At 34.2% G+C, this 14,290-nt stretch overlaps 2 protein-coding genes across 2 annotated transcripts in view; both read right to left on the bottom strand.

The window, feature by feature from the left end:
- Nucleotides 1–2,041: 2,041 nt before the first annotated feature.
- On the bottom strand, nt 2,042–6,852 carry LOC107705457 (myosin light chain 3, skeletal muscle isoform-like). Its single transcript, XM_016508761.1, has 6 exons — nt 6,753–6,852; nt 6,351–6,381; nt 3,772–3,915; nt 3,504–3,674; nt 2,625–2,702; nt 2,042–2,394 (listed from the first exon to the last, which is right to left on the bottom strand). Exons 1-6 carry the CDS (start codon nt 6,753–6,755, stop codon nt 2,366–2,368), a joined length of 456 nt encoding a protein of 151 aa, XP_016364247.1. The 5' UTR covers nt 6,756–6,852; the 3' UTR covers nt 2,042–2,365.
- A 4,607-nt stretch (nt 6,853–11,459) lies between these two features.
- The window catches only part of LOC107705452 (lanC-like protein 1), an 8,993-nt gene continuing 6,162 nt past the window's right edge, over nt 11,460–14,290 (bottom strand). The window contains exons 5-9 of the mRNA XM_016508757.1: nt 13,593–13,740; nt 12,874–13,020; nt 12,577–12,759; nt 12,049–12,161; nt 11,460–11,958 (exon numbers count right to left, since the gene is read on the bottom strand). Of these exons, the coding sequence (XP_016364243.1) occupies nt 12,051–12,161; nt 12,577–12,759; nt 12,874–13,020; nt 13,593–13,740 (589 nt within the window). The 3' untranslated portion in view covers nt 11,460–11,958; nt 12,049–12,050. The remainder of the gene's footprint in view (nt 11,959–12,048; nt 12,162–12,576; nt 12,760–12,873; nt 13,021–13,592; nt 13,741–14,290) is intronic.

Raw genomic sequence — 14,290 nt, 5'->3', positions numbered from 1 at the left:
TGAATGGAGGTCTTACGGGTTTGAAACGACATGAGGGTGAGTAATTAATGACAGAATTTTCATTTTTGGGTGAACTAACCCTTTAAACAGCCTAACTCCTCTCTTTGGTATATACTGCACAATTTAGAAGTAGCCTACATGCTCAATAGTCTCTGCTTCACTGCATGAAGTACATAATCCTGACTGATGTTTCCCTGTTGTAAATAATGAATGATTTAAACCAGAATGTCCTATTCGAAGTCGAGTAATAATTATGTCTTCTTTTCTATTGTTAAAGCATATTCTCCCTTTGCCAACTTGTTTTTGGATATTGTCTGCCCTTTAAATCCTTGTCCCACATTTCCTGCCACTTTTTATTCATGTGTTCTTTAATTCTTCCTTTTATTTCTACTTTACTCAGTGGAATTTGTACCTCAGCGTTCACATGTTTCATTGCTTGTTTGGCCAATTTATCAACTATTTAATTTCCTTCTACTCCTACATGTGCAGGTACCCATAGGAACCTCAGGACTATACCAATTTCCTGGGTCCTAAGCAGATGTATAAGTACTTCATAGATGAAATCCTTTCTTCATGTTGATTGTTCACTTATTAAACTATTTAAAGCTGACAAGGAATCCGAACAAATCACTACCCTTGTAGCCTTAACTTCCTCCACCCATTGAATTGCTAATAAAATTGCTGTCAGCTCTGATGTAAAGACTGATACATAATTATTTATCCTTTTCTGAATGTTGACTTGTAATCTTTGGATATATGCAACTGCGGCTGAATTTCCTGATGTAGGAGAGAACAAAAAAAAAAGTCACTTCTGTTCTTCCGCTTACGAACATCATTCGACGGGAGGAGAAACAGCGCAATCTAGCGTACAGAGAGAGCATAACGACCCAGCATATTTATTTTATTATTATTATTATTATTATTTGCAATAATATAATTGACTATATATATATATATATATATATATATATAGCGCTTTATACAATGCAGGTTGTGTCAAAGCAGCTTTACAGTGTTAATAAGGAAAAACGTGTGCTGATAATGCAAGAGGACAATAGAAAACAGTCAGTTCATTGCTGATTCAATGATGTAGGCTATTCTATTCTGGCCTACATGGATGGGAGATGACATGAATTTTTCACCAAATAAAGGTTTTAAAACTGAAAGATGTGTGATCGGTTGGAATGATTTTAAAGAAACAAACACATTTTAAAGTGTATTGACATTTTGATAGGAATGAGGAGACAGGGTAGCCTAGCATGTAGGCTACCAAGTGCTAAATGTTACCATATTGAATATTCATATTCCATGGTAATTCAAAGAAAACCACAGTGTTACCATGGTGTTATGTCCAAAATTGTGATGATAACATGCTTTTGGCTACAACTACATTTACTAATGTAGTCAATTAATGTTAGGAGCAAATGGAAGCTTACTGTAAAGTGTTACCATTATTAATGATAAAAGTCACTTGAAATATTGAGGTTTCTTTGGGAGCCACCTGTATTTCATAAGAAAACAGGCAGTAAAAAACATTACCATATATTTTGGCTTTTAGGTGGGACCTTATTGCATATGAGACTCAAATTTTCTATATTAATGTCCAGCTGTATTCATTTATAATGATAGTAATGTGTTGCTATACATTTCCTTACACAACTTACCATCATAAGCAGTTTCAGACAGACTGTTTTCAGTATGGGTGAATTTTACCTCCGACTAAGCAAATTCTTTTTAAAGATACACATGCATCAGCATTTTTATGTTTATTTTTGGACTTTTACCACTGATTGGGATCGGCAAATGATGAAAGCAGAATTCAAACTTGCATCACCCATATCGGTGTTTCTTTTCTAATATTTTAACAGATATATTTGTGTTTCATGTTACGACCAAATTCATTAGCATACAAAGGAAAAACTTGGTGTACTTTTGGAAAAAAAAGTTTATTGTGAAATGACTGTGTGAAAATTGGGATGGGGAAAAATTGGCAGCCTGGCCACAGCAATGACATGTGCCTTTAACACACAGCTAGTGGTGCTGTTGTAACCCTGGATGGGTGGAGAAAGAAGAAACCAACCCTCACTTCATGAGTGGCCTTTTCCTTCTTCCCCGGTCTCCATCCTACTGTGGACGGCCGGAACAAGAAGGCAAGGAGGGTCAACTCATGAGTGGACGAAGTAACTTCCAAAAAGGTGGGCAAGAGGGGAGAAAACAAATAAAGGAAAAATAACAGAATGGTTTAGAAGTGACATCCCATAGTCCTTTTTATTGACTGGTCTTCAAAACAGAATGGATGTCCTGACACCATGGGGTCTGCAGATATAGTTCAGCCTTCTTCACCACTCTCTCAATGGATGGCCTCTTACACGGACAGGATGTGCTTGACGAAATCTGTAAGAGGAGAAGCAGACATGCATAAGGAATGATCGTCCCTACTGGCTCGCCATACAAGGCCTGACTGAGGTGGCTGCTAAAAATAACGGTCGTAATGATTCAGTGACAGGTGAGCTTATTATATAATTTCAGTTAGTGCAGAAAAGACCCAGTGCAGTCACTGTTATGCAATGTGTCCTAAAACAAGTTAGAAGGGTTGAATTGGAAGGGCTTATCCAAACACGTACCCTCATAGTGGACACTGCCGTTCTCATCCTCCTGTCCCTGCATGAGAGATTCAATCTCGGGCTCAGACATCTTCTCACCTGTCAGTGTCATGAAAGGTATTGGTTAGGAATAAATCTTTCCTATACTTTTTTCTTAATACAAAATACCGTAGTAATATTATGCTCTTTTGGACATGTACCATGGTAATACCGGATTACCTATCTATATAAATGTGGTGATAATCATATATAAATATGGTAATAATTCAGAACTCCTAATCAAATTAATATATTCATTATTCATAATCGTATTATTTATTTATTATAATAAAATATTAAATATTACACAATTATGTGTTTTATAAATTATACATATATTTTTGCCATGTATCATGCTATTTTTGTAGTACTTAGACATTTAAATACCATGGCACATGAATTTCATTTTGGGACTGCATCAAGGTTTCCAAAAGTATTAGGAATCAAAAATGTTTTCAACAGTGATAATAATACGAAATCAGGATACTAGAATGATTTCTGAAGGATCATGTGACACTGAAGACTGGAGCAATGGCTGCTGAAAATTCAGCTTTGCATCACAGCAATAACATACATTTTAAAATGTATGAAAATAGAATTGTAATAATATTTCAATTTTTTACTGTATTTTGCCTTGGTGAGCATTACAGACTCCTTTCAAAAACAACATTACCAACCACAAACCTTTTAATGGTAATTCAAAACACCATGATATTACCAACTGATCACTGTGCTAAGATACATTAATTTGTTTTGTAATTATATTATGTAACATTATATTATATATTATGCAACAGTATATTATGCAGTTTGCCTTCCCATGCATGGTGTGAACTGCATAATCATTTCATCTTCACTTACCCAGTGTACCCAGCACAATGCGCAGCTCAGCGCCCATCACTGTGCCGTTGCCCTCTTTGTCAAAGATGCGCAGACCCTCAACGTAGTCATCATAGGTACCCTTCTGGATGCCGTCAACAATCTTCAGCATTGGCAGGAAACCCTCAAAGTCAAGTCTTTTGTTGGCCATATCTGTGTGCATATAGTTCCACACATACATCACAAATCAGTGAGGGTTTGTAAAGCATTTCGAATGATGTCCGTTCGTTTTTAATATAAAGTCTTATACCGTCAGCGGATGGGTCACCCAGGATTTTCTTCACGTCCTTGTTGGTGGGGTTCTGTCCCAGGGCACGCATGATGTCAGCAACCTGGTTGAAGGCAACCTTGCTGTCACCAACTCTGTCGAAGAGACCAAAGGACTCTTTGAAGTCTGTAACAGAAGGACAACAGAAGGTTATCTGGAAGTAGATAGACACTTTAAGGGTGGATCATAATCTCATAATTTAGACTAATGTACATAATACATAATTTGGACTAATGTCATAGTATTTCAATTTATCTCACAACATGGCACCAGACAAAACATAAAGTTTGCTAGTAAGTTGCATTTGGAAATTCACATTTTGTAAAATAAATGTATTTATTTATTTACTTAATTACCTACTTACAACAGTTTAGGAACATTATTGCTTTAAAATCAGGTAAGGTCAAGGACACTTTTTTTTCTTTGCAGTGCCTCCTCTCCCACTTCCCTCCTTTGCCAATTGTACTTGCAGCAGAGGAGGAAGGAAGGAAGGCAAATTAAAAAAGAGCTTAGCAACTGCATTTCCATGGGCCGTGAGGGAGACCAAGTTGAAAGTGATCTGCTGACAGAAAAATAGCATCCTACGGCTTCTGTGCTCCAGCAGCTGTGCATGATGGTGGTGCTTAATGCGTGAAGTGACAGGCGATACCCTCAGAGAAAGTAGCCCTTGCCATACATGGTTACACTCTCTACGACTGACCCAAGTCAAATACAAGAATGCTGACAGCAACGTAACCTACACCTACAACCAACCGCATACTTTCTGCACTTAAATGAGCAACACTGTGCTGTGAACTGCCCCAGAGGTTTGGTACCCATGAATTGTTTCTGTAGAGAAGTGAATGTGGGCTTTGGATCAGAAATATTTTGACTACCACATCAGAACATGCTACCATTCTACATACACTAAACCAGCTGATTTTACTCAATTTATCAGTTAGCTAAAACAGATATGCATTAAAATTCATCCTGCTTTATGGTTTGCCAGGTTTCAAATGTTCCAAATTAACATTAATCAACTTACATTAATTTAATTTGCATACTCAGCACTGGAGAGAAAAAAAAGATGCAATATAATTGCATTTTAATAAATTATCCAAAAATCTATTAACAAAAAATATTATAATTAATGTCTTCATGATATTTCATGAGAAAACTGGATCTGCTTCTGATTTCTGTTTGAATCATCAGTAATAGCATTAATATTTCTGTTGTTCTCTATTATTATTATTCTTATTAATCAGTTGTTGGTATTATTATTATTATTGTCGTTGTTGTTGTTGTTGTTCTTCTTCTTCTATCTATAATAATAATAATTATTATTGTTATTATATTTTTAAAGTACAGCAGTACTATAGTACTATTACTGTAGTAATACATTTATTTATTGGTTTATAACTTGGTAACAACAACAACAACAACAACAGTAATAATAATAATTAATACATTTCTCTAAAGGTATTATAATTATGATTAAATACTCAAATTGTATAGTACAACTATAGAATAGTATAATAATAATAATAATAAGAAGAATACAAATAATTTGTATATTAAGAATTTAATAATAAAAATAATAATAATTGTTATTATTATTACTAATTAATATAATTAATTTTGATGTTACATTATATAACTTAATAATAATGAAATGTATTAATATTGTAATTATACTGTTGTACTATAAAAATGAGTTTATTATTATTATTATTATTAAATACTCTGTACAACTATACAATAGTATAATAATAATAGTAAAAACTAATGATCATCATCATCATCATCATTTATATATCAATAATTAAATAATAATAATATAATTTATTATTATTATTATTGTTATTATAGTAATGCATTTTTATTGGGTTACCTTATATAACTTAATAATAAAGAAATTTATTGCTATTGTAATTATACTGTTGATACTGTTGAAAAAATGAGTTTATTATTATTATTGTTATTGTTATTATTGAATACTCTGTACAACTATACAATAGTATAATAATAATAGTAATAACAACATCAACAATAATAATAATAATATCATCATTTAATAATTAATAATTAAATAATAATAATAATAATACAAAAAAGTATTTCATCATTTATCATCATTTTGGTTACTATTAGAGATATTCACCAATATTAATTATTTTTTAATCTATTGTTCATCTATTATTAAACATGTCCTTACATATTTCAGTTATTATTTTGTACATAATTATTTACTGAGGAAGAATTCTTTACTGCACTCAAAAATTAATTAAATTAATTTAACCAATTTCAACTTCATTTTTAAAGTTTTCTTGATTCAACGAGATTCAACTTGATTTTTCTAAAAGTCAGTTTAATATAATATAAGTTGTATACTTAAAAAAAGGCAGCAACTAAAATAGCTGGAAGTAGTTTTTTTTCTTCTTCTTTTTTTACAGAGGAAGAATTGTCTTTCCCGAATTCACGACATTATACATTTCCAACATATCCATTACATTTGTAACAGAGTACTATAGTCATAAAAACATTTTTCCAATCGTAATAAACTCCAATGTGTGAAGACTCACCTTCAATCTGGTCAGCACTGAATTCTCCAGCCTGCCAGAAAGACAACAATGGATCAATTCCATTGGCACACCTGCCAACATCTCACAACTCACACTAGTCTGAAACAAGGAATTATTTTAAAAGACATTTGGAAATATAAGCCCTCTTTGGACATAACAAAATAACTGCTTCAAAAGTGCACATATATCCAGCAAGGGAATAAACCAGCTGCATGATTTTCTCTTTAACAGTGACAAACAGATTGAGGTTCTTTATATGATACCGTTGTGGCTCGCCCCAAAGTGAATTTGAAAATCGAAGAAAGGTGTCCTACTTCATTTCAGTGGGCTTATTGCCAGTTTTTGAGGCAGATGAACATGAAAAAGGTATAATAAAATAGCAAGAGTAATCCAAGTACACACCATGATGGAGTTTTGGGGTGCAGGAGCGAAGGAGCAGAAGTCAAGAAGCCGGAGTCCCAGGAGAGTGGTCCTGAGCCATGGACCAGTTCCTTCTTATTTATGCTATGCTAATGATGTCACGGGGCGGATCTTGTGACACCGTGGAACTTCTTTAACTTTCTTAGGTCAAGCTGGAAGGAAGACTGCTGCTTTCTCCAATGTACATGTGCGGCAGTATTTTTAGATTATGCTCCAGGCTGATTATAGGACCCCTTGGCTTTGGTCAGCACTTTAATTTGATGTATTGTGTCTTTACATGGTTTCTGCATTTTAATCCCTAGCCAGGGATGTTTGAATATAAATTCTGATCTCACATGTTATGTACAAACATTGAAGTCAACACAATATCACAGGAAGGCTTTTGATTACAGTGCTGATATTTTTAACTTGCATATGGTGGTCTCGGCCACTTATGGTTATATGGGAAGAAACACTCCTTAAAGCCTGTTTCCACAGCATGAAAACACTTGCATTTTGGCCAGATTTCTCTCTCAAAATATATGAAATCATGCATATTACAAATAGTGTTTTTATTAAAATAAGGGTTAGTAAAATACCATTGCTTTTTTTTTTTGTAGAATAAAATTAATTTATGTAATTATGAATAATGCGAGCAGTGCTTTGATAGATTATGTGATGCAATGGCAGATTTGGGTGTTGTTACAACACTTAAAAGCGAAACCAACATTCATAGTAAACCATGGTTATGTTCAGAATGCTGTTGCTAACTGCATTGTGCACCATATACACTATATGCATACTATTCTTTAAAATCTGTATGTGAAATAAAAAAACAGTAAACCTGGACACTTTGTGAACTTCAGGCGAACTGACTTCATACATCCACTAAACTACCGTGACACACTTTTATTAAAAGTCATTGCAAAAATGGCTCAGAAAAGTGAAGTTAGTTCTGAGAAAAGCTTGTGCATCCTTTGTCTGCAGATGCCTAATTTGAAAAGCCTAATTTGGAGTTTGCTGTCAAAATGACTACCCTTTTAAAAATTGTTTGCGAATCGATGTTATCACCGAATCAATTGGATTCAATCTTTTTATCAGCTTGTTGTCTTTCAATTAGCACAGGTTTTGTAATTATTATTATTTTATTTTTGGAACTAATTGAGGTACATAAACTCAGATTAATGAGGCCTATGAACAATCAGTTCCAAAAAGAAATATGAAACCTGCTAATTAAACAAGAACAAGTTTGACAACAAGAAAACAAGTAAAACGATTTATTAATAATATCGCATAATGAGAGATTTTCAAGCAATTTTTAAAAGGCCAATCATTTTTGACTGGGAACACTACAAATGTATCAACATGGAAAAAAAAAACAACAGTACAAAATGATCAGGCCAATGCGATAACATTAACTAGCATTTTCAGGAAAAAGAAAATCCTCTCCAGGTCAAAGTGACCAGAACACAACATGAGGTTTAAATATCACGTTACAAATGTGAGGTCTGCTGTTTACTATATGAAAATGTCATTGTGAAACACCTAGGACGAACATTAGAAACATTAGTGCAATTAGCAGATCATTTGTTACAGTGTTGCTCTGCGTTTCTCATTAGAGTAATGCTGTCAGTGCTTTTTTAGCAAAGGTTTACTTGTAGCAGCACAGTGCATGCTGTGACAAGCTCCTTAACATTTTTGCTAATCCTCATCTGCATTTCATCTCCTTCTACTTTCATGTAATATGAGTTTATGCTGTGAAGCCAAATTACACAGAATAGAGAATATTGGGAGGTTAAAGACTATAGTATGTGCATGAGATCCTCACAAATCTATCATAAGGCATGTTGTGGTGCACCATTTGGACAGGACTACTTTTGTGGTACTTTTTTGTTCTTTTTTTGAGCTGAATAGCAGCCTGGACATTCTGCTGAATAAATCATTATCCACATTATTTTAAGTAATATGAGGGGTAAAACTTTTTTTTTTTTTGCAAAGTACCCATTTAAAATCCTACACATTATCTAAGGAAAAATTGAAATCGCATCATATGACCCCTTTAAATAATCAAGCAAATCAGATAAAGTCCTGCATTTTGTTTCTGACAGTTTTATTGCCAATTGATGAGACTGCCTTTGTTTTCCCCATAGTTTAATCAGCAGTGTCAATTTTACTATTTTTTTTTTTTAAACACAGATAAAAAAAATAACTATAACCTATCTGTGGCAGTACAGCAGGGTGTTTTACCATAGACAGACCAACACTTTTTTTTAAGAACATAATGTTCAGATAAATGTTTGAAAATATACGTGCAAGCAAAATAAAATGACACATTCCTTGTATGAATAAAGATTATTTTAAACGATTTTGCAAAGTATGCATCAAAACAATGTGATGGTAAAGCTGAATTTTCAGCATTATTACTCCAGTCTTCAGTGTCACATGATCCTTCAGAAATCAGTCTAATATGCTGATTTACTGCTCAAGAATATAATCACAGCTGAAAACAGTTGTACTGCTTAATATTTTTTGTGGAAACATAATTTTTTTTCAGTATTCTTTGATTAATGGAATGTTAAAAAAGAACAACTGCGTTTATTTGAAATACTTTGTAACAACATTAAAGTGTTTACTGTCACGTTTGATCAATTGAATGTGTCCTTGCTGAATAAAAGTATGAATTTATTTCCAAAAAAACCCCTTAAAACTCTTAAAAACTTTTAAACAAAAATCACTACAGTTTTTGCAGTCTGGACTATATGGTAATATTTCAGTATTTATTTATTTTTTGTATTGACATGCTGTGTGACTGTCCTTCTGCCAGTTAGATGTGTTACTACAAACTAGCAGTGCAGCCAAAGCAGAGAATTCCATTCCTGCCCTGAAATATTGACTCTTCCCTCTGAAGGCTGCAGAAGTCATGGAGCTGAAGACCTCGCCCTTAGGCAGATGAGCTCTATATTTAGCCGTTCCTTTAGGAGGTGTAGAGTTTCTTTGAGCGGGTCGGTAGCACCTCAAGGGTGGTTGACACATCTTTAGCCCCTTACACCCCCACGTCCAACTGAGCGAGCAAACTCCAGATCGTAAAGCAGCTGCTCAGGTTACGCTGCTCTGTTCTGACATAGGATCAGTTCTTCAGATGTCTGGGACTGCTGGTGCAATTACACCGCACATACAGCGAAACTGACCTCAGATCAGCTGGAAGCAACACTGAGGAGTCCAGTGTTTAAAAAAAGCCTTCGTATGGGCTAAGCATTGCCCATTAGCCCTTGAGAAAGTATCAGCCTTATTTGGATATGTCAGAGGGTTTCAAGTGAGGGTAAATGATTCGTTAACTCTCTCATCTTTTTATGTGAAATATATAGTGGGCTCCAAAAGATCAAGAGCACTGGTGAAAGTGCTTCTAATTTGCATGTTTAAGTTTAATGCTAAATTTTCATAAAAAATTAAATTATCAGCCGTTTTAGTAAAAATGGAATTATCCTCTTTTTGCCCTAATAAAGTTGAGTTGCATGAGCAAAAGCTGACGATTATGTTCTCTAGCACAAGCAAGAAAATACCAAACAAATGTTGACTGTTTAAGACTTGTGGGGAAAAGTGGTAAAGCAGCTGTTTAATCAGTTCAAACAAACAATGAGCTATTGTACTGGTATCGCTACAGGAAGGCGGGAACTACTTCCTTCCGTCACGGATTCAAAGCTCAAGTTGACAGTTAAACATACGCCACTTTTAGAATTCGTATCAAGGGCATGTGCTGCTTCAAAAAGGGGCTTAGAAATACTTTCTTTGAATGTTTAAGATATCATTTTTAATATATATATATATATTTTAAAATCTCATTTATACCGGTGTTGGCAAAGGTACATTTTCGGCAGCCATAACTCCAGTCTTCAGTGTCACATGATCCTTCAGAAATCAGACGAGATCCTTGTCTTACTTAATTTTAAGGATTATTTGATTAAAAAAATGTTCAATAGAACAGAATTTATTTGAAATAGTTTTTTTTTTTTTTTTTAAACAATGTTAAAATAATTTAATGCATATTTGCTGAATAAAATTCCTTTAGTACTATGACAAAAGCCAAGCATGTCAGTACCTTGATCAATGAGGCAGCGCACTGGTACACAAAATGTTTCCACAATCAAGTTTTCTCAAGGTTTGACTGTCGGAACATCAAAAAACTGAACGTTTTAAGGTGCTTCACACTAATCAAATTGCTCACAATTTACAAACCCACAAAAACATCACAAACTATAATACACAAAGACCTCTGGATTGAGAACTGAATTGTGCTAGTCTACATTTTGGTCAGTGGATTTGATTTCCTTTCATTGCCCAGTTTCAAATAAAATAAGGGTCACATAAAGAATACAGCTAAATGAAAAGATCATTGACTTCCTAAAGAGATGTACAAAATCATATTAAATTGCAGTTTTATAGCGCCACCAAGTGGAGGAAAATACCTGTGGCAGACACCACCAGAAGACTTGACACTGTTACTATTAGAGAATGTTAACAGACATAGCACTGTTTTCCTTTTTTATTGCTGTGCAGATGAAAATGTACAAATTATGATGAAAAAAGCAAATGAAAATGCTAACAGACTGTTCCACCACCTAAAAAAACGTTTGCAACACATCCTCTGATTTAACTACTAGTATTACCAAGAGATAAAAAAAAAACGGAAAATACATCACAGAAAACAAAGCATTAATGTTACAGAAAGCGTATCAACACTGTATTTTAGTGTTAACTTACAGCAGTCACTTAAAAATTCAAAGATGTTAAACTTTACCTTGCTGTCATATCCGAATATTTCCTAACTTATACATCACAATAATTCATTTTTAATGAGTCATATTAACTAAAATAATACTAACAAACACGTAACATTAAAAGTTCACAAACAAAATCAGTGCAATCTGTTAAGCATATTGAATTAATTAAAACGGCTTCCCTTTATGGTTCCAAATTGACCCTCATCTATACAGCCTGATTCCTTTCCACCTTTCACTGACATGAAAAAAAAAAAAACTCTCTGGTATGCTGTTCTTCACATGTACAGGACCTCTCATAAAACTTTGTGTGAATTGGGTAAGACCCGCGGGCAAGCAGATGCACATGCAGAGTGAGACAGTACTATTCCACCAACAGAGGACGCGTTCTTCCAAGGAAGCTTAAGCAAAAAAGCTCAGTCATCTGGAACAGACTGGAATGAGGCACTTTGAAGTTAACAAGAATATTATTTGCATTATTAATGTCTGGAGAGTCAAACATTCTAAAGCAGAGGTGTAGTTACCTTTACACCTCAAAAGCAGGGAACTTGGCTTTAGCTGGTTGCAGCAAGTCAGCCAGGAAATAAATCGTGCCTGCCATTCCTAGAATAAGATAAACAGTGGGGTATTTGATTATTATTCAAGAGTCACCATGTGCATAAAAAAAAAAAAAAGTTTTCACAAAATATTTTTGTGATTATATATATATATATATATAATCATAATAAATTATAAATCAATTCCATTTGAAAATATATTAAAATGGAAAACGGCAATCATATTTCACAATATTATAGACATTTTGTTTTTCGGAAGGTGGACCTTCATCAAAGCCGGAACTAATCGAGCCGTTTGTGCCAGGCTGGGGAGAAAGGTATTTTAATAATGTAAATTATGTGAAAAATAATGCGTTTTTCGAACCACCAAGCATGAGAGCATGTTCTAGTACACCCCCAAAACATAATCAAGACTTTGTAAAAGAGCATAATAGGACCCCTTTAACTAAAATCAAAGGACAAAGATGTATTACAAACTGACATGGAGATTTGTACCTTAAAAGCCTGTATCAACATGTAGATAACTCCAGGAGAGCCGTGACACCAGTGCACCAGAAGATCCCGAGAATCCCCGACACATGGTGGGTAATTGCCCGATGAAAACTTCAGCTGACACATGTAGTTCACACTGGGTTTGACTAGATAGGAAACCCTGTCCTGACCAACAACAAAACCAGGCTATTGGGAGACAAAATTAGATTGTTTAAATGACTTTGATGTGAAGTGGTCAAATTATTTTCTTAAATGTATTGTTTCCTTATTCAATAAGGTACTATGAGTGATTGTGTTCACCTGCATCAGGTAGTAGTAGATCCCCGACAGTCCATGAGCGGCACCCACATACTCCTCCTGATACCACTCATACATTAGAGGGGTTTGATCCTGGATCTTGTTCCTCTGAGACAGGGTTTGCCCTGAAGCCAGCACAGCATCACAAATCTGAAACAAATGCATGTTAAGGTCAAGTACTGAATCAAAGGCAACATGTGCTTTCCCAATGCATTTAATTTCCATTAAGTGACATATATATTACATTAAAACATAAATATATACACAAACATTTGAATGGTGAATATTGGTCATCTGGCCTGCTTTCTACATTTCATTACCAGCCATTGAAAAACACACACTTTGTAAACACTAGAAATAATGTAGGGCTTGGTTTTATCCATTGGGATTTGATTGAATTATGAAAGTTAGGCTACAATATAATCTTTTGCTTTTTTTATATAAATAACAAATATTTGGGGTATTTTTCACTGTCTGCTTGTTCTTGGTTACATCAGCAGATGACAGAAGTAATTTCAAAGACTGAGAAATATATTACATTTTGAGGAAAAAATAGTATTATTATTTTCAATAAGACCAGGGGCGTTTACTGATGTCATTTTGATCATGAGTATAACAAATTGTCTTTATCATTCATAACTCATTCTAGTCAAGTATCCGGTGTTAAAATACGAGGTCATATGCTTCCGGTCATGTCTGAGGCCAAATGAATGGTGACTGACCTGTTGAATGTATTGGATGGGGATCTTCTCCTGCTGAAATTGCTGGTTAATGAAGATGAGGGAGTAAAGGTAGCCCACTCTACCATAGAGCAGCTCATCAGGAAGCCTGCCTATCCCCTGCACTACTGCCTGGTGAAAATGCAACAGCCTGGAAACATATAGCAAATAGATTACAAAAAGATCCCATGGGAATGAAACCGTGTTGAGACTGAGAAAGACAAACAGGAAACAGAAAGAGTTGAGCTGCCCTATAGACCAAGAAATCTTCCACATTTCACCCTCATCCTGGAATCTTAGTATGGAATTTTTAATGAAAAACAGCTCTTGGGAAAATTCCAGCACAATTTCATTAAAGTAGTTATAGTACCTAAACAAGTAAGAAATCCAAAGGATATGACACAAGAAATTAGATTCAATGTGGACAGCCGGCAACAAACAATATATTTCAATAGTCATTCCTCTCTTATCTCTTTTCTGGACTAAAGTAAAAGATATTTAATTCTCCTGCTTAATTAAAACAACATAAATTCCCAATGTTTGTCACGTTTACATGGGTCAGTGACAAATAGGAATGTCCAGGAAATCTTAAAGTTTCATAAATTATTATCTTTTGACCGAAAATAATTGTATTTAATCTAAAATGTGGTATGCAAGTACTAATATATATATATATATATATATATATATATATATATATA

Source organism: Sinocyclocheilus rhinocerous, unplaced genomic scaffold, assembly GCF_001515625.1.
Source record: "Sinocyclocheilus rhinocerous isolate Xijiao unplaced genomic scaffold, SAMN03320098_v1.1 scaffold2098, whole genome shotgun sequence".
Taxonomy (NCBI): Eukaryota; Metazoa; Chordata; class Actinopteri; order Cypriniformes; family Cyprinidae; genus Sinocyclocheilus; species Sinocyclocheilus rhinocerous.
Note: the sequence above shows the minus strand (reverse complement) of the source record. Positions and strands in the feature narration are given on the sequence as shown.

Bases quoted from the DNA above. Each gene is read 5' to 3' on its own strand.
- LOC107705457 (XM_016508761.1), bottom strand. The intron at 3,916-6,350 runs GTGAGTCTTCAC...CTTCTGTTACAG, and splicing joins CAGTGCTGACCAGATTGAAG to ACTTCAAAGAGTCCTTTGGT. The intron at 2,703-3,503 runs GTAAGTGAAGAT...TGACACTGACAG, and splicing joins CATTGTGCTGGGTACACTGG to GTGAGAAGATGTCTGAGCCC.